The sequence below is a fragment of the Lacerta agilis genome, chromosome 8 (assembly GCF_009819535.1).
Source record: "Lacerta agilis isolate rLacAgi1 chromosome 8, rLacAgi1.pri, whole genome shotgun sequence".
In the NCBI taxonomy this organism is placed as follows: domain Eukaryota; kingdom Metazoa; phylum Chordata; class Lepidosauria; order Squamata; family Lacertidae; genus Lacerta; species Lacerta agilis.
This window is the reverse complement of record NC_046319.1, coordinates 53,804,051-53,821,779: the sequence shown is the minus strand read 5'-3', so window position 1 is coordinate 53,821,779 and position 17,729 is coordinate 53,804,051. Positions and strand designations below refer to the sequence as shown.

The window sequence follows — 17,729 nt, the reverse complement described above, 5'->3', positions numbered from 1 at the left end:
CGGGTTTATGCTCCCTGGCCAGCACCTGTGACCTTGCAAAGTGCCCTGAAGTGGAGCACACTTTGATTCCACTCTTCTTCTTTGGGGCCCTGAAAAATGCAACTGCCCCAAGCAACTGCTTGTCTTGGTTTGCAGTTGCACTGGCGGAATCTGAAGGGAAAAGCTAGAAAATAATAGATGTAGCTCCCCCTATGAGACCTGCATCTTCCAAAGTTCCTAGAAAGGTCTTTAGGGATCACATGCTCACTTTCCATCCAACAAAAATGGGGTAGGGGCTGCAGCCAATTCATGTCTGCAATCCCTGCATATGACATGAGGGGTGTTGGGGGAGGGGGAGAGTGCAAGAATTACAACAAGGACAAACACAAGGAGAATTGTGGAGCACTTTTAATTTGCAATGTTCCATATGCATGATAAATAAACAGCAGCAGTGGGTATAAAACATGTTGAAGAAAACTCTTCGGAACATTGATCCCCTTTGACTTCCTGCTCAGGCTGTGCTAAACAGGGAAAAACCTGTTTCCCCGTCTCGATTCTTCAAGCTGCTCCTTGGTTTCCCCTCCAAACCCTTTCAGGCAAAAATTGACATTTTGTGGGCACCCTTGTTTCCTGCTACAGAAGGAGGAACACAGCATTTCCTTTGCACAACATGACTTTATGCCAGCATGTACCCTGGCCTGACCTTTTGCATTTTTTTGTGATGACTGCAATGGCTTTTAGTAAACAAATAGGACTGAAGAAATGAGAAAGGAGCAACTTCACAATGAATGTGAGTTTCTCGGGCTGCTCTTTTTCTCATGCCTCTTCCTTTCTCTCCTCCCCACCTTGGGAGGTTCTGGATTGTGGCTCTCATCCAGCTGGCACTGTGCTTTCTGCAGCTTCTCCACGACTGCTCCTTCTTTCCCCAAGACCTTTGCACAGCAGAGGCAGATGTCTCCAGAAATGGGGCCAGCTCAGGGAGTTTGCCTTTAGGTATGGGCTGCCCCTGTTTTTCTGAGCCGCAGATACCATGCCACATGGGGAAGAGAGGGGAGTCTCCATTTGCAGGTGCTTGGTAGACGAGGTGGGAGGTGAGTTGTCCATGCATGTCCAGGGCCACAGCAGCAGGGGGCAGCACGAGGTCATCAGCAGGGGTTGAATAGAGGGTCTGCTCCAGAATAGTTATGGAAAGGGGAAGGAACCCAAGGCAGGGCTCCTTTCAGTTCTGTCTCTTCTTGATTTGAAATGGAGGAAGCTGCCTTATACTGACCTTCTGCATGCAAAACAGATGTTCTTCCACTGAGATACACCCCTTCCCCTAAAGGGGAGCAAAAGGCATCACTCAGGGAACACCCCCCCCCCAACACCTGCTCCACTTTCTTAGCCTCTCTAGAGGGTGACACAAAATCTAGGTGGCTGGATGTTTGGCTGGAATAATTCAGTGCTTCCTCCAGTGAAGGAGGAGAAGAAGAATGCAAGAAGCCACAAGCAGCTCCAGTTTGATGCTCCCCCGTCAACCAGGTTCTACAGTTTTCGGAAGTTGCTTAGGTCATCATCCCCATCGATTTTGAGGCCCTGGAGCAATGGGAAATCCAACAGGGCCCTGTCCAGGAAAACGGCATCCTCCTGACAACTGTAGTCGAGCTCTCTGTTTGGATGGTCGCTGTGAAACCACAGGTTCTCGTAGGGCTTTGGGCTGGGCGTCCTGTCGCTTAGGAGGGGCTGCGTGGAGTTGCAGCGCCTGTAGGAACTAGGCGAGGCCTTCTGTTGGCTGCAGTAGCTGTCCACAAACACCTTTGCGTATTGGACAGACTCCGGGCTGTTTACATAAGAGGCTGGCGCTGGGTCACTGGCTGGCAGAGTGGTCTCGGCATTGCCCACATAAGATTCCAAGGAGGCTGTCATTGGCCCATCCTCCAGGGCCTTAGCGGGCTCCCCCTTCCCACAGGAAAGGCATTTCTTCTCATCCGCTTCAATCACCAAGATGGCCGAAACAACAACAGGACTGAGCTCGCACGACTTTGGAGCCTGGAGGATCTCCTGGGAAAGAAGGCAGTAGGTCAAGTTAACAGCTAATGGGCACAGTACAGGTCACCCCCCTGTTGGGTGAGAGGAAAGGCCCATCATCCCTTGAGGTGGAATAACCATCCCCGGTGAGGCCTCAGCATCAGATGGTCTCTGAACATTAAGGCTTTGCAGTGTTGGTCCTCATAGCTAGAAAACTCCAATAATATTGGATTCATCCATGTACTGTATTCATCTGGACCAGTTGTCTCCAACCTGGTGCCCTCTGGACACTTTGGACCTCCACTCCCATCAGCATAGCCATATGATGCTGGTGCCAGTGCTGGCTGCAGCTGATGGAAGTTGTGGTCCAATTTGGCTTGAAGACAGGAGGGTGTCAAAGGCTGACCTGAGCCAACAAAGCACAACTGAGGATCATGTCCTTAAATGTCCCTGGCCTGTGGCTGCTGACCTTTGGGGTCAATATGTGCGCAATACGCGATGTGGGGCTCGTGATGTGCAGAACTCAGGGCAGAGGGGCTGCCCATGTTCCCAGCCGTGCCACCTGCAGAGGTGTAGGAAGCCGCTTGGGCACCCGGAGCGGCAAACATGACGTGCACCCGGGGGCAGGGCATAGCTACATAGCGCACATGTGCAGCGTCGCTACATATGATGCATACAGGTTGCTGCCGCTGCTGCTCCAGCACCATACAGACTGTTCCGGGATCCTCTGCTTGTGGCTGCAGCCCCGAACGGAGGATCCTCTACATGCAGCTACAGCTACAAGCAGAGGATCCCGGAACCGTCTGTACGGCGCTGAAGCATCACCGCCGGCAAACAGCATGCCTTGTCATCTCCGGAGACATGGCACTGGGAGTGCACCACCCCCACCGCTCTCCCGTTGCTACGTCCCTGGCCACTTACAATGCAGGTAAGATGTGTGTTAAATGTGGGTCAGTATTCCAAAAGGGCTGTGCAGGTAGGGGAGGAATAGGAGGGGCAGCAGGCCAAGCTAAAGAGACTCTACCCCCCCCACTGCCTGTACATTTACCTCTTGCAGAATGGCTGGTGCCCATCTGCCGAGGCTGCTGTTGGCTGGGTCAGGGACACTGGGCCAGAACTGGGTTTTCATCCTGTGGGTCACATGAGAGAGAGAGAGATCTGGTGAGACTCGAGGAACAACATCCCAGGAGGCAAGTGTTTAGGCTGGCTGGACATCCCACGAAAGGCAGGATGTTGTTGCTTTCACTGTGTCGGCCTGATTCCCATTCAGCCAATAAGGGCCCAGCTTAATGTGGACTGTGAACCTCTTGCTCCTCCTTTAATTCCCCATTGTCCCATCCTATCCAACTACTGTTATCCCACACTTTCCCCTCCCTAAATCCTGATATTCGCTATGCTTTGAAATCCAAATAGGAGAGCAACATCAATTGCATAGGAAGTCTCCATCCTTTCAAATCCACACTTAGCTGAATTTTGTGATGTAGTTATCCACTCAATGTTCACAAAAGTGCGTAAAAAGCTTGCACAAAAATGAATATATTAGTGAAATTAACATACACAAGTGCATTATATTTTTGCACAAATGTGTATGTCAGTCAAAAGAGTATAAAAAATATGTTAGGGGAAATTCATATTAAAATGCTGATGAATTTTAATGAGGATTTTTTAAAATTGCAAATTGCTGCAAGATGTGGAGAACTGATTTTAAGATTGGGGAAATGAGAAACCTAAATAACTGCAATTGACTGATCCTTCCCTCCCTACTCTTGAGTCCTGACTCATTCTTTCTCCTTGTCCTTTGCTTTCATGCTGCCCATTCCCTGCTTCTTCCCTACTTACAAGCCCTGGTCTCTTCCTTTCCTCCTCCTGCAAATACCTCACTTCCTATCTGAGGCCCTCTGGGCAACAACTGTGTTTCCTCATCTGCTCTCAGAGATGACAAGCAGGATGAGTTCTGCAGCTCATCCCCACACTCACCTCTTGCTCTTCTGGAAACAGATGACCAGGACAATAATCGCCAGCAAGAGGAGCCCAATCAGCATGTAGACAAAGGGGAGGTCCATGTCATCTGGAAGAGAGAGAGCACAGAGGAGTTAGCCCAGGTGATAGTGGTGGCATGTAAAGAGGACCTTCCAGCATCTTGTTCTCACAGTGGCTACCCAGATCCCCTAATGGGGAACCCCCAAGCAGTACCTGAGCACAAGAGCCCTCTCCCCTCCTGGGGTTTTCAGCAACTGGTATTCAGAAACATTGCTGCCCGCAAGTGTGGAGGCAGAGCATGGGGACAGCCCCCCGCCCCCATGAACCCAGCCCCACTCTCCGCCCTGTGGTTCTCCTTACCAATCGCCTTGGTATAGAACGTGAGGATGGTACCGTTGGTGCTCCCACCCACTGTTGAGGCCATGATGTGCACCCTGTACATTCTGGAAGGCCAGAGGCCCACGATGGTGAAGGTGTCGACCGAAGAGTTCACGACAGCACCTAGGCAAAAGGCAGCCATGTTTAGACACCCCAGGGTGAAAGTGTAGAAGAAGAAGAGTTTGGATTTGATATCCCGCTTTTCACTACCCGAAGGAGTCTCAAAGCGGCTAACATTCTCCTTTCCCTTCCTCCCCCACAACAAACACTCTGTGAGGTGAGTGGGGCTGAGAGACTTCAGAGAAGTGTGACTAGCCCAAGGTCACCCAGCAGCTGCATGTGGAGGAGAGGGGACGCGAACCCGGTTCCCCAGATTACGAGTCTGCCGCTCTTAACCACTACACCACACTGGCTGAGGCAGGGGGCTCTGAGGCCAGAGGGTGGGGGTGGGGGATATGAAATGACACAGCTGGGAGGGGCTGAATGTATGGGTGTGACTCACTGTTCAGGTCCTCATTGGTGCCGTTCCAGAAAATGGTGTAGTTGGTGATGAAGCCATGCCGCTTTTCAACCGGGATGGGTTCCCAGTGAAGCTGAGCTGTGGACTTACTGATACTCCCAGGATGGAGTTTGGGGGTGTCAGATGGAGCTGCAGAGGAGAAAAAAGGGGGGGTTATTACTATTGCCACCAGCAGACCAGGGTCACCAGGAGGCTGCAGGGGGACTGATGGGTTTTATTAGGGCAGATCCACAGCATAGTTTTGAAGCATATGTCTTTCCCCAAAGAATCATAGGAATGGTAGTTTGAGTCCCAGCTCTGTGAGGGAGGGGAAGACTACAGTTCCCAGGATTTTTTTGGGGGAGAAGTTAGGCACTTTAAAGGCACATTGGGTGTGCTTTAATCACATGGTGTGAATCCACCCTGAGAAAGGCAATCTGGACCAAGGCTTGCTAGGAGTCATCCCTGGGAGCTGTTCTTAGCTCTACATCTCAGAAAGATAGTGCCTGGACATGTGCAGGGATCTTTCCAGCACCACTGTCCATCCACAGGCAGAGATGTCTTTGCTCTGATGCATTTGTCTGTTCTCATGATGGTATCAGGGCAGTTATAAGTGATTCCAATACTCTTTGGGGCAGACTTACTGCTTTGTTTCTAATCAGTGCATATCAGGGGGTGGGGCTTGTCTGGCTTTTGTTGCACAATAGTGCAAGAGTTCCCTTCTGCCTCCAGATGGCAATAATATGGTAAAACTGGTGAAGCTCTACAGCACAACTAATAAAGCAGAATGGTGTGTGGATGGTCCAACATAAACCCACCACCAATGCACTATTTTTGTATAAATTACATGCTGCAGAAAAGAACCTCCCCCCTGCAATTACATACATCAGTCTGGATGGTTCCCAAGATGCCCAATGAAGACAGTTTTGTTGGAAGGAAGATAGTTTTATGCGTCTAAATAAGACTGTGCATCCCCAGGTGATGGCAGCTGAGCAGAAGCAGGGGGAGGCCTACCTTTCTGCCTGGTGTAAACTTCCAAACACTGGGCCATCCCCACTCTGTCCCTGTAGAGTGGGTAGATGGAGATGTTGTAGCGTTGAAAAGGTTTCACGTTTTCTGAAATAGAGAAGGGGAAGGTTGTCCGTGGATGTAAGAACGGGAGCCAGAACATCAGAAGGTGAGCTTGCGACTGGGCTTGAAGAACAATCTAGGATGGTATGTACCCATTTCACAGAAAAGAGTATGGAGGGGCTCTCAGCTGTCCTACCCCACTAACAGGCACCCCTCCCTTGTCTCCCAAGTAGCTCTTCCAATGGATGAAAGGGCTCCAGCCCTCTCTCTCCCTCTCACCTTGGATCAGAGCATGCGTGACGGTGCCACTCTGCACTTTGGTCCATCCCATGTTGTTTTGACCGTGATTGCTGTCAGATGAGTCTTCTGTCGAGGTCATGCTGTGCCACTCGATGATGTAGCCCCTGGCTGGTGTCCCTGGGGGATCCCAGTGTACCCAGATGCTTGTCTCATTGTGAGGGGAGGCCTGGAACTTGGGTACGGGTTGACCTATGGACAGTATTAGAAGATGCAGGGGAGATGGTTAGAATTATAGGCGAGAGGGCACAGGAAGGCAAACTGGTGATGGGGTTGGGGGAATCATAAAATCAGAGTGATGAAAATAACCCCAACGGTCATTAGTCCAACCTCCTGCAATGTCAGACTCACAGCTAAAGAACCCCTGACAGATGGCCCTCCAACCTCTGCTTTTTTTTTTTTTTTTTATAAGATTTTATTATTTTCTATTAGGGCAAAGGAAAAACATAGCATAAACAACAACATTAACAATACAAAAATACAATACATAAACACCACACAAAAACACAATCCAACAATCACAATAAAAAGAAACATATACAAACCTATAAACTAACACTTATCCTCTTACTTCTCTTATTACTATCTTCTCTATTTTGGGGGACTTCCCCCATTCCCTCCACTGTCTTCAGAATCATTTATATTTTCTAGGTAGCTTTGTATCTTATTCTATTCACATTTACTCAATTTTAATACACTTTACTTTACTTAATCATATCTTAACTAAAACTCCAAATCTTAACACATTTTCTGACAATTAGGTCTTTCACACCAAAATATCTTAATAACAATTTTATCTAACATATACCTACTAAAACCGCTATTCTAATTGATTCTGCTCAAATATTCAATTTTACTGATTTAGCTAAGTAATCTTTAAATTTCTTCCAATCTCGTGACACCTTCTCCTCCCTCTGGTCCCGGATTCTGGCGGTCAGTTCTGCGAGTTCCATATATTCCATCATCTTCATCTGCCATTCTTCCACTGTTGGTATCTCTTCGCCTTTCCATGTTCTTGCCAGTAAGATTCTAGCTGCTGTTGTGGCATACATAAAGAACACTCTATCCTGACTGGGTATCTCCTCATTAGTTATGCTCAGAAGGAATGCCTCTGGTTTCTTACAAAAGGTAACCTTCATTACCTTCTTGAATTCATTGTAAATCTTATCCCAGAAAGCACTCACCGCTGGGCACAACCACCACATATGAAAAAAGGTACCTTTCGCGTGTTTACATTTCCAACATACATCTGACATTTTGGTATTCATCCTAGCTATTTTAACTGGTGTCAAATACCATCTGTAAACCATTTTCATTATATTTTCTCTTAAACCATGACAAGCCGTAAATTTGATACCTTTTTGCCACAATCCCTCCCAGTCATCCATCATAATGTTGTGTCCTACATCTTTCGCCCAACTTATCATTGACGATTTTACCAGTTCATCTTTCGTATGCCATTCTAGCAATAGATTATACATTTTGGAAAGGTTTTTAAAGTTCGATTCTATCAATTCTGTTTCCAGTTTTGATTTTTCTACTTGAAAACCAACTTTTTTGTCCATTTTGAATGTTTCATGTACCTGGTGATAATGCAGCCAGTCGGGGACCTGACTTTTCACTTGGTCGTAGCTTTTTAGCTTAAAAGAGTCCCCTTCCTGCTGCAATATGTCCATATATCTTAACCAATTTGCAGACATATTCGGTCTCTTATAGGCTTTGGCCTCCACTGGAGAGATCCATCTAGGGGTCTTTCTCTCTAATAAGTCTTTGTATCTATTCCAGACCTGATACAAGGATTTTCTAACTATATGAGACTTAAAAGCTCTGTGTATCTTAACCTTGTCATACCAAAGGTATGCATGCCAACCAAACATATTATCATGTCCTTCCAAGTCCAATACATCGACATTCTCTAGTTTGAACCAGTCCTTTAGCCAGCAAAAGGCCGCTGCTTCAAAGTAAAGTCTTAAGTCCGGCAGGGCAAAGCCTCCTCTCTCTTTAGAGTCTGTTAAAATCTTAAACTTGATTCTTGGCTTCTTGCCCTGCCATATAAACCTTGATAAGTCCTTTTGCCATTTCTTAAAACAATCCAGTTTGTCCAAAATTGGTATGGCTTGGAATAGAAACAGCATCCTTGGTAGGACATTCATTTTTATCACGGCAATTCTTCCCATTAACGACAATTTCAATCTTGTCCATATCTCCATGTCTTTCTTTATTTCCATCCACAGTTTTTCATAGTTGTCCTTGTACAGGTTCAGATTCTTGGTTGTGAGATTGATACCTAGATATTTTACTGTTTTAACAAAATTGAGGCCAGTGCCTTCCTGTATTCTTTGAATTTGTTCTGCACTCATATTTTTTCCTAAAACTTTGGTTTTCTGCTTATTTAATTTGAAACCAGCTACAAGTCCAAATTGTTCAATTATTTCCAAGGCTCTGGGGACACTGCTTTCCGGTTCCTGCAGGGATAGCATCAAATCGTCTGCGAAGGCGCGTAGTTTGTATTCCTTCTCTCCCACACGGATTCCTTTTATCTGTTTGTCCTTTCGTAGGCCCTCCAACCTCTGCTTAAAAGCCTCCAGCGGAAGGAGACTCCCTCGGAAGGTGGTGGACTCTTCTTCACTGGAAGAATTTTAGCAGAGCTTGGACATCAGGGATTCTTCAGCTGTGATTCCTGAAATGGCAGGGGGTTGGACTAGATGACTATCAGATCCCATTCAACTTAACAATTCTACAATTCTGTGATTCTAACTCTTGAGGTAGTTTGTTCCACTTTCAAACAGCTCTCACGGTCAGAAAGGTGGCAGACTGCCTTTGTTGGAGGTTTTAAGCAGAGGTTGGATGGCTATCTGTCAGTTGTGGCTCCTGCGTTGCAGAAGGTTAGACTAAATGACCCTTTGGCTTCCTTCCAACTCTACAATTCTATGATTCCATAAGATCTCCACACAGTACATATGTGTACTTGGAGATGGCAATTGACCTCTTTATCATTGCTGTGCCTTAGTCATGGAAGACCTGTGCAATACCTCAGTATAAGCTTTTATTAAATCCTGTACCTATCTTTGGAAAATCTTTGGATAGGTACAGAAATACCCGTGTGTGTTCTCCAATGAGAAGATAGCGAATGGAAAGAGAGAGAGAGAGAGAGAGAGAGAGAGAGAGAGGAGTAATTGAGGTGAGGGGCTTGCGCACCCGCCCTGATACCCTCGGTCAAGTTGCATCCACTAGATGGCAAGCAGTAGAACAGCGATGAATATCCAGGATGGAAAAAACCCAGAAACCTGTGGCACACAGAAAAATCAATCCCCGAGACTTTTGGAGAGGGAAACCCAAAAATCCTGCAGCTGGCAGTGAATACGCTCATATTCTCGAGGAAGTGAATACATTGCAAGAGGTGTGTAAAAGTGACTCTTTGCAGGAGAGCTGTCCCCAGATTGAGGAGGCTCCTACCTTTCTTCTCAGACAAGTAGACTTCAGTGGGCTGAGATGAGCCTCTGGCGTTGTAGGCCGTGAGATAAATCTTCTGGGTTCCAAGTGGAAGTGAGAAAGTGCAGCACGTCTCAGAGGTGTTGCACAGGGGCGATGGCTCCCCGCTGTGCCGCCGGGTGCTGAGGGTGGCCATGTAACCCAAGATTTTCCCATGGGCCTCATTGGGTTTCATTGGCTGCACAATAAGAACAGAGGAACATAAGAAGAGCCTGTTGGATCAGGCCCGTGGCCCATCTAGTCCAGAATCTTTTTCTCACAGTGGCCAGCCAGATGCCCCAATGGGAAACCCACAAGCAGGATTCAAACACAAGAGCCTTCTCCCCTCCTGTGGTTTCCAGTATTCAGAAGCATTGCTGCCTCCAACTGTGGAGGCAGAGCAGAGTCATCATGGCTAATAGCCACCGACCGCCCTCTTCTCCATGAATCAGTCTAATCCTCTTTTAAAGCCATTAAATCTGGTGGCCATAACTGCATCCAGTGACAGCGAGTTGCATAGTTTAACTATGTTTAGCTGTGTGACGAAGTCCTTTCATTTATCTGACCTGACTCTGCCAACATTTCTTGATAAAGACAGCCTCTTGTTGCCCACTTTACTGTAAAGGGTTGCTTGCTTAATGAATGAATCAAAAGTGCACATTACATCCAACATGGGTGGGAGCAGAAGACCCTGGATTAGCCTCTTGCACCTTATGATGATGTCTCCTAAGATTGCAAGACACAAATCTCATGAGGGCTTCTTGCCTTGCACAAGCTGGTGCGCTCCAGATGTTTTGGAATGGTCAGATTAGAGCTGATTCGAGTTGTAGTCCAAAACATCTGGAAGGCACCAGGTTGCGGGAGGTTGGTTGGCCTTGAGGTCTGCAATGTAGTCCCCTGCCCCTCACCTTCCACAACAGCTGCACTTCAGTTCTTGCCTCTGCCTCCCTGGTCTTCACTTTCCACCAGGCATCAAGCTCTCCTGAAGGCGCTGGAAGAGAAAAAGAGGCTTTGGGTCCATCTAGACTGGAGTTTAATGTGAATTTGTAGTTGCTTGTGTCTCTGTTGTTTTTGTTGTGGTAGGGTCCACACTGTATCCTCATTAAAGTGGCAGCCCACACACCCACCACTGCTAAATTTGTATTTTCCCATCCATGGGAAGAAAATTCAGTATAGGCCCAGGCTGTCTGAAGGACCATATTCTCCCATACAAACCTTCCCTGGGTTCTGAGATCTTTGGGGGAGACCTTTCTCTTAGTCCCAACACCATCATAGGCACCCTTGGTGGGGACGTGGGAGAGGGGCTTCTTTGTGGCTGCTCCCAGACTCTCAAACTCCTTCCCTAGAGACGCTAGACTGGCTCCTTCCTTGTAGTCCTTCTACGGGCAGCTGAAGACCTTTTTATTCCAATAGGCTTTTGGGAACTGACTATTTTTCAATAGCTTTAAATACTGCTGTGCTGTTTTATTATCTGTATTTTAACAGAGCTGGTTTTTTATATTGTATTAATTCTATTAATTATTGTTATTATTAATAATAATATCCTGCCCTTTTGTCAGATCAGTACTCAAAGCACAAATTAAAACAACACAGATAAAATACGGAAGTCTAAAACATATGGAAAATAATTGTTCGAAAGTAATTAAACTCTTATCTTTTGTATGTTTTTAACCATCTGTATTTTATCTGTGTTGTTTTAATTTGTGCCTTGAGTACTGATCTGAAAAAAATGGCAGGGTATTATTATTATTAATAACAATAATAATAATACAAAATTGCAAGTTACCTGACTGTGGGTACACTGATCTGCCTTGTGTGGCTGGCTGGTTTTTTTTCACACGTATGGTGGAAAGTGATCCTTTCCTGGGTGCTGCCTATCACAACACCCCTGACTTCCATTTTGTTTCTGTCAGCCCAAATGAAAGAAGGCAGCCTGTTGTTTTTCAGTGGTTGTTGCTGGAGGCACCTTGGCGGTCCTTTTATTTTTGAAACTGCTCTTGCACAGAACAGCTGTACGAAAGCGTGGGCAGATAAACTATTTCCCTCCTCATCCTGCATGGTTTGAGTCTGGATTGGTACTGAGGCCGCCTCCTAGTGACTCCTCTTGGCTCACTCAAAACCCTACAACAGCACAGGGAACGGAGGAACCGCTGGTTTCTTATTTGGATGAGCTTCCCAGTTGAGAGCTTAGGAGGGGCTCTGGACCAGCCCCCTGCCCTGTTTCCCCCTTCACAACAGGGCCACAGGATTTTGGAAGAAACTGCCCCTCTGTTCAGCCCACCTTTCTCATGGGTGGTGAAGTTCATCATTGGACTCCAGTCACTCCAGTAGCCGGCTCCACCAAATCTCTGGCAGCGCATCTGGAAGTGGTAGAGGGTTCCAAAGAGGAAGCCGCAGTGCCGCACATGCCACACTTCCTGCCTTTCCCAGGTAGGGTTGGTGATATTGTGGACCTGGGGGGCAAAAAGCGAGAATGAGAATGAGCTGTGATTCCTGTATTGCAGGGGCTTGGACTGGGTGATACTTTGGGCCCCTTCCACCTCTACAATTCTACAAAGAATAACAGCCAATCGTCCAAGGCTGCTGCGCCATTGGCCCTTGGGTGTAGGGATGGAAGGATCTGCCATGTTCACTTCTCTCCCTTTCTCATTTTCCCAATCTGAATGCAACTCTCCAGCAATCTGTGCCTTTTAAAAAATCCTTTTTGGAAATCCTTAAGTGCAAATTTATCCTACTAAACACACTTTCTGTCTGCAGTTTTGAGTAACGTACACACTTTGTAAGCACTTTCCCCTAAAATAAAGCATTTTTCTTGGTTGTTTTCATGAATATATTCTTTGTAATTAACACTTTCCCCTAATAAATGCATTTTGGTAAACAATGGTCATTTGGAGAACTGAATCACAAAATCTGGATATGTGCAAATTTCAAAGTTCTCCTATCGTTTCAGAAAGTGCTAAATTAATAGATTTGGCTTTCAAAGTGAATGGAATAGAATTTCTCCTTTACCCCTATTTTTAGAGCCAAGCCTTCACCAACTCTGTGCCCTTGGCCAGCACAGCCATGCTGGCTGGGCTGATGAGAATTATAGTCCATAATAACTCCACTGGCTTGGGTTGGTGATGGTTGCAGTGCAGAATGGCTGCCTTGGCTAGTGTTGATGAGAGTTGTAGTCTGGAACATCTGGAGGGTATTATCTGATTGGCAAAGGCTGTCTCAGACATCACTGATTAAGGTAAGGAAAGAGCACCAGCAAAGAGGAGTGACTTGTACCCCTGATGCTCCAGTAACAGGGGAACTGGACCACTGCAAGCCCCAAACCTGGCTGTGCTTGGCAGCATGACCAATCGTAGCTAATTGTGGGTGAGCTGACCTGCAGGAAAAATAGCTCAGTTGCATATTTGCTTATTTGAACAGCAGGGCTACCACTGGAGCAAAAGAAAAAGCAGCAATAGAAGCTGGCAGGGCCAACACGAAGCTGATGAGCCCCTGGCTTGCTGGTTTCCAGGGAACAGCCTGGGAAAGAAGTGTGAAGATAAGGGACCAGGTGCTGTGTGTGTGTTTTAGGGATGATGGATGTGACACAGGACAGGAGCAAAGGAGAACAGGTATTCTTCCATCTTGTCATTATTCTGATCTCAGGCATATCAAGAAATACCTAAAATCATTAAATCACCTGTTCAGGCCTCCCCACAACTATCATTACTGAATATGTGGATGGACAACAGGAAAACTTGCTGCTCAAAGAACTTTTGACATGGATGCTACCGGCAGCTAGGATACAAGCGCCCAGCAAAGGAAAACCCTGAGAAATCTACATTTGTCTTTTTGGTATAAGAACTTATGGACTTCATATATTTGGGGTTTTTTGGGGTGGGGGAGGGATGCACATAATCTGCATGCTTCCAGGAGGCTGGAGGATTCAGAACACTTCTGTGTCACCTGGTGGGGCTTTATTTCCTATGCTTCTTAGAAGCTCAGCATCCACCATCCATGTCAGCTTGGGAAATAGGCCTTGATTTATATTGATGTGCCAGCATTTCTTCCTCTGATTATTTATGGTTTGCTTGCTTTGCATACAGTATGAAGTAATACCCTGTTATTGCGCTTTTGGGTTGGAAAATATGGGAATAAACAGTCATCAAGGGGTTAACAGCAAAGCCAAGCACGTCCTGGGGGGGGGGGGTTGGGGGTACGCTTTCTCTTGCATCAAAAAGCTGCCCTTGAATGAGAGCTAGGAACGCCCTTCAGCAATGGAGCTGGGTGTGTGTGCAGCACGGGGAGGCCTGCTTCGATTTCCAGGCTCCCTGTTCGGAAGAGATACTTGAAGTGTAGGTGGGTTCCCACGATGCAAGACACAGCAATAACAGCAGGAACCTTTACTGAACTACTGGACAACAGGGGCAAAGCAACTGCTTATATACATTCCTGAAAGCCTGGGCCACTCCCACTCCCAACGTGACTGGCTGTCCAAACTTCCAAGCTGCGAATCACGACTCAGAGTTCAAGGGCCAATGGCAGAGGCCCAAATCCTTAAATGTTCTGTGATTGGACATCGTGTATTGAATCAGAACACAGGGGCTCAGAATCTTTAGTCCAGACTCAAGCTCAGGCAAACACAGACCACTGAATACATAACAGTACTCACCAGCTTCCATTCCTGGTCGCCCTCTGCCTGGTAGCTCAGGTCACATAACTGGTGCATGTGCTCGCTGTCTCTCCCTGCTTCCCACATGACAGATATGCAGTCAGTCTCCTCAGGGATGGACTGCATGGCGTGGAGGGTTGGAGGGTCCAGCTTGGCTGAAATGAGAAGTGCAGGGCAAAAAGCTAAGGCAAGGGCAGTGGTGTGTGCGTTGAAGTCTGATCTTGAAGGTCTGATCCAGCCAGGCTTTTCTTCTATGGCAAGCCTCAGCTAGCATTTTCATCTTTCATTTCCAAACTCCCCACCTCAGGCAGAAGCACTGCAAAAAGATGCAAAGTCAGGGAGGACTCTGCTGCCTCTGCCCCCACACACCTAAATCAACGGGGTCTGCACACAGCGGCTCAGAGTCCACTTCTCCCAGGGCGTTGTTCACCGACAGCCAGAAAATCATGGGGTGGTAGAGCAGGAGGTTCTCCCGGCCGATGGTGCAGGAGTTCTGCCCAGGCAGTGGGGTGCAGCTTGCGGGGACGGCCTCTGTGGGGACCTCACACACCCCCTGATTCCTGGAACACCAAGAGAGCAGTCAGTCAGTGGCTGCCAGAGGAGGAAGTACCTTTGGCTTCTCTACGGTCCCACCATGAGTAGAGGTACGTGAAATTGGGCACTGAGCTCCACAAATCAGTGCCTTGGTGTGCATGTGCCTGATGACTCAGTTCAAGGGTGTACAAAATTTTACAGACCCTCCAAGTGTCCCTATTTTCCAGGGATGTCCCTGATTTGGAGAAGCCATCCCAGTTTCTGATTTGGTTCTGGAATGTCCCACTTTTCCTTAGGATGTCCCTATTTTCATTGGAGAAATGTTGGAGAGTATGGAGTTATCCAACCTCCAAGGCGTCTGAAGGCAATCCTGTACCAGGAAGTTTTTTTAAAAAATGTTTAATGTTTTATTATGTTTTAATATATGTTGGAAGCTGCCCAGAGTGTCTGGGGCAATCCAGTAAGATGTGTGGGGTATAAATAGTAAAATTATCATTATGGAATGAGACGTCCCTATTTTCATCGGAGAAATGTTGGAGAGTATGATTTTACAATCTTCACCCTCACCATCTGGCCGCCAGCCCAAACTTCTGGCATTTCCCATAAGATGATCTGTCAACTGACCTAGAGGTTCAAAGCCAGGGTCAGAGTGTGGGAGACAAAGTTCCCCCACTGCCCCCCACACCACACTCTTAATAAAAATTCTATTTCCTTACCGGGATCCCTTCAGGGCCACACTGACTGAGAGGAGGCTGTCTTGCCCAGGGTCCCACCGGCACGTGAGGTTCTTCGTGGTGACATTCATAACGCAGGTGAGGTTTTGGGGTTGTGCTGGAGGATCTGAATGGCAGGAAAGGGGGACGGAAGAAGAGAAGGGGATGAATTGCCTTCAGTGGGGCCAAACTGAGATCTGCATCTGCCACCCAATGACATTTGAATTCTGTGTTTGAGATTTGTCTCTGATATTTCACAGTGGACAATGCAATCCGAATTTCAGACAAACAACACTTCTTTTCCCAGTAGCGGCACTTGAGATGAGGCAGTTTATAAAATTACATATTTGATACCTACCAAAAGCATAGCAGTTAACAGATGCCAATAAATCTAAAGCACTGGGATGCAGATGGGGAAAAAATAAAATGCAAAACTTGGCTGGTAAAAGATTAGAAATGTTCCCCATTTTTTAAATATTCATTCTAGCTCTGTCAGAAAGGAATTGTCACCCAGGGCAGATCAGTTAGGGGACCCTGGTAATTTCTCCCTTCACCTGAAGAATACAGCTTGGCTCATTTACTAAAGCCCTCTGGAACTATTTGCTTTTGGACACGCTGTAGTCTCATTTGTACTGGTTTCCGCAAGAAGAATATGGTTGCTTGCCAGAGTTTTGACTAGAGAGATGGTAGAGTAGATCACACCACAGTAGATCCTTTGCCAACTTTACAAGTTGCCATTCTTCTTTGGTTGGGACCTCGCTTGTTTTCCATTTTGGGGCTAACAGAACATGGGCCACAGTAGTGGCATACATAAATAACCTTTTTTGACACCTGGGAATTTCAGTCTGAATTATTCCCAACAGAAAGGACTCTGGTTTGTTTGTTTTTAAAGTACTTTAACACATTTTTTTCCAATTCATTATGGATCATTTCCCAATACTCTTTTACCCTTTTACAAGCCTACCACATATGAAAGAATGTTCCCTCTACATCTTTGCATCTCTAGCACTTATCTGATTCAGTCTTATACATCTTAGCAAGCCTACTCGCAGTTAAATACCACCTGTAAATCATTTTCAAGTAGTTCTCCTTTTAGTGCAAAGGTTTTACCCCAGTGGACTTTTCCGGGATTTCCTTGTTAATGAGGATTTCTTTTTGCTGTTGCTTTGTGGAAGTTTTGCACAGATCCTGATTTTACTGCTTTTATCATTGTAAACCACCTTGACTCTTTTGTTAAAATGAATGCCCAAGTATATCAAAGATGCCTCCTGCCCCGTGTCTCTTGCTCTGCTGCACCAGGGTGCACTTACATCCTGCACGAATCTGGATGACCTTCATCATCTGTGGCTTCTGTTTCCTCTTTACATAGCAGCTCAAAGTGGTCACGGTCTCATTGATGGGCCCGATGGTGATGTTGGAGACTTCTACCCCGTTGTGTAAACTGTACTGGGTCCCTGTCAGGAACTCTTCATCCAGTTTCCACATCATCTGGATTTCTTCATCGTCTCGGATGAGGCAGGAGCTTCTCCAGATGGTGCAAGAAGCTCTTGCTGTGGCTCCCAAGAGAACCACTGGGGAGTCTGTGGTGATGTTGCTGCAGGCCATGGATCCTGCTGGGCAAGGAGAGAAAGGCTTATTATTGATTTATCCCATCTGCACCCCACCTTTCCTCCAAGGTATCTCAAGGCGGCTTATGTAGTTCTCCTCCTCCCTGGTGTATCCTCACAACAACCCGGTGAGGTAGGTTAGGCTGAGAGAAGCAGTGACTGGCCCAAGGTCACCAAGAATGGTCCATGGCCAAATGGGGACTGGAACCCTGGTCTCTCAGGTCCTAGTCTGATGCTCTAACCACTACACAACACTGGCTTGGGAGAGCAACATGGCTGTCACCAAACCCAGGGGGAGGAGGCCTCACAAATCCACCTGTAGCTGCAGCTGTGGCAAAACGCACTCATACAGATGTACGTGGTTGGTGGCACATGCAATTGTGAATACTTTGATACGGCTGTATAATCTGTACTGTGAAATATTATGATGAATTGTATTTAAGTACCATTTTTAATCTTTTGTACGACTTCCTTGGAAAGTGGTGGACTCTCTTGCCTTGGAGGTTTTTAATGAGAGAATGGATTATTTACGTGTGATTCCTGCA

General features: G+C 46.7%; 1 protein-coding gene across 1 annotated transcript; it reads right to left on the bottom strand.

Moving 5' to 3' along the window:
- Positions 1-1,343: 1,343 nt before the first annotated feature.
- CSF3R (colony stimulating factor 3 receptor) lies at positions 1,344-17,185 on the bottom strand. Its single transcript, XM_033157506.1, has 14 exons — positions 16,888-17,185; positions 15,581-15,704; positions 14,700-14,890; positions 14,331-14,485; positions 11,964-12,135; positions 10,591-10,673; positions 9,668-9,881; positions 6,194-6,403; positions 5,858-5,959; positions 4,847-4,993; positions 4,327-4,467; positions 3,964-4,054; positions 3,035-3,116; positions 1,344-2,019 (listed from the first exon to the last, which is right to left on the bottom strand). Exons 1-14 carry the CDS (start codon positions 17,180-17,182, stop codon positions 1,504-1,506), a joined length of 2,523 nt encoding a protein of 840 aa, XP_033013397.1. The 5' UTR covers positions 17,183-17,185; the 3' UTR covers positions 1,344-1,503.
- Positions 17,186-17,729: the final 544 nt, after the last annotated feature.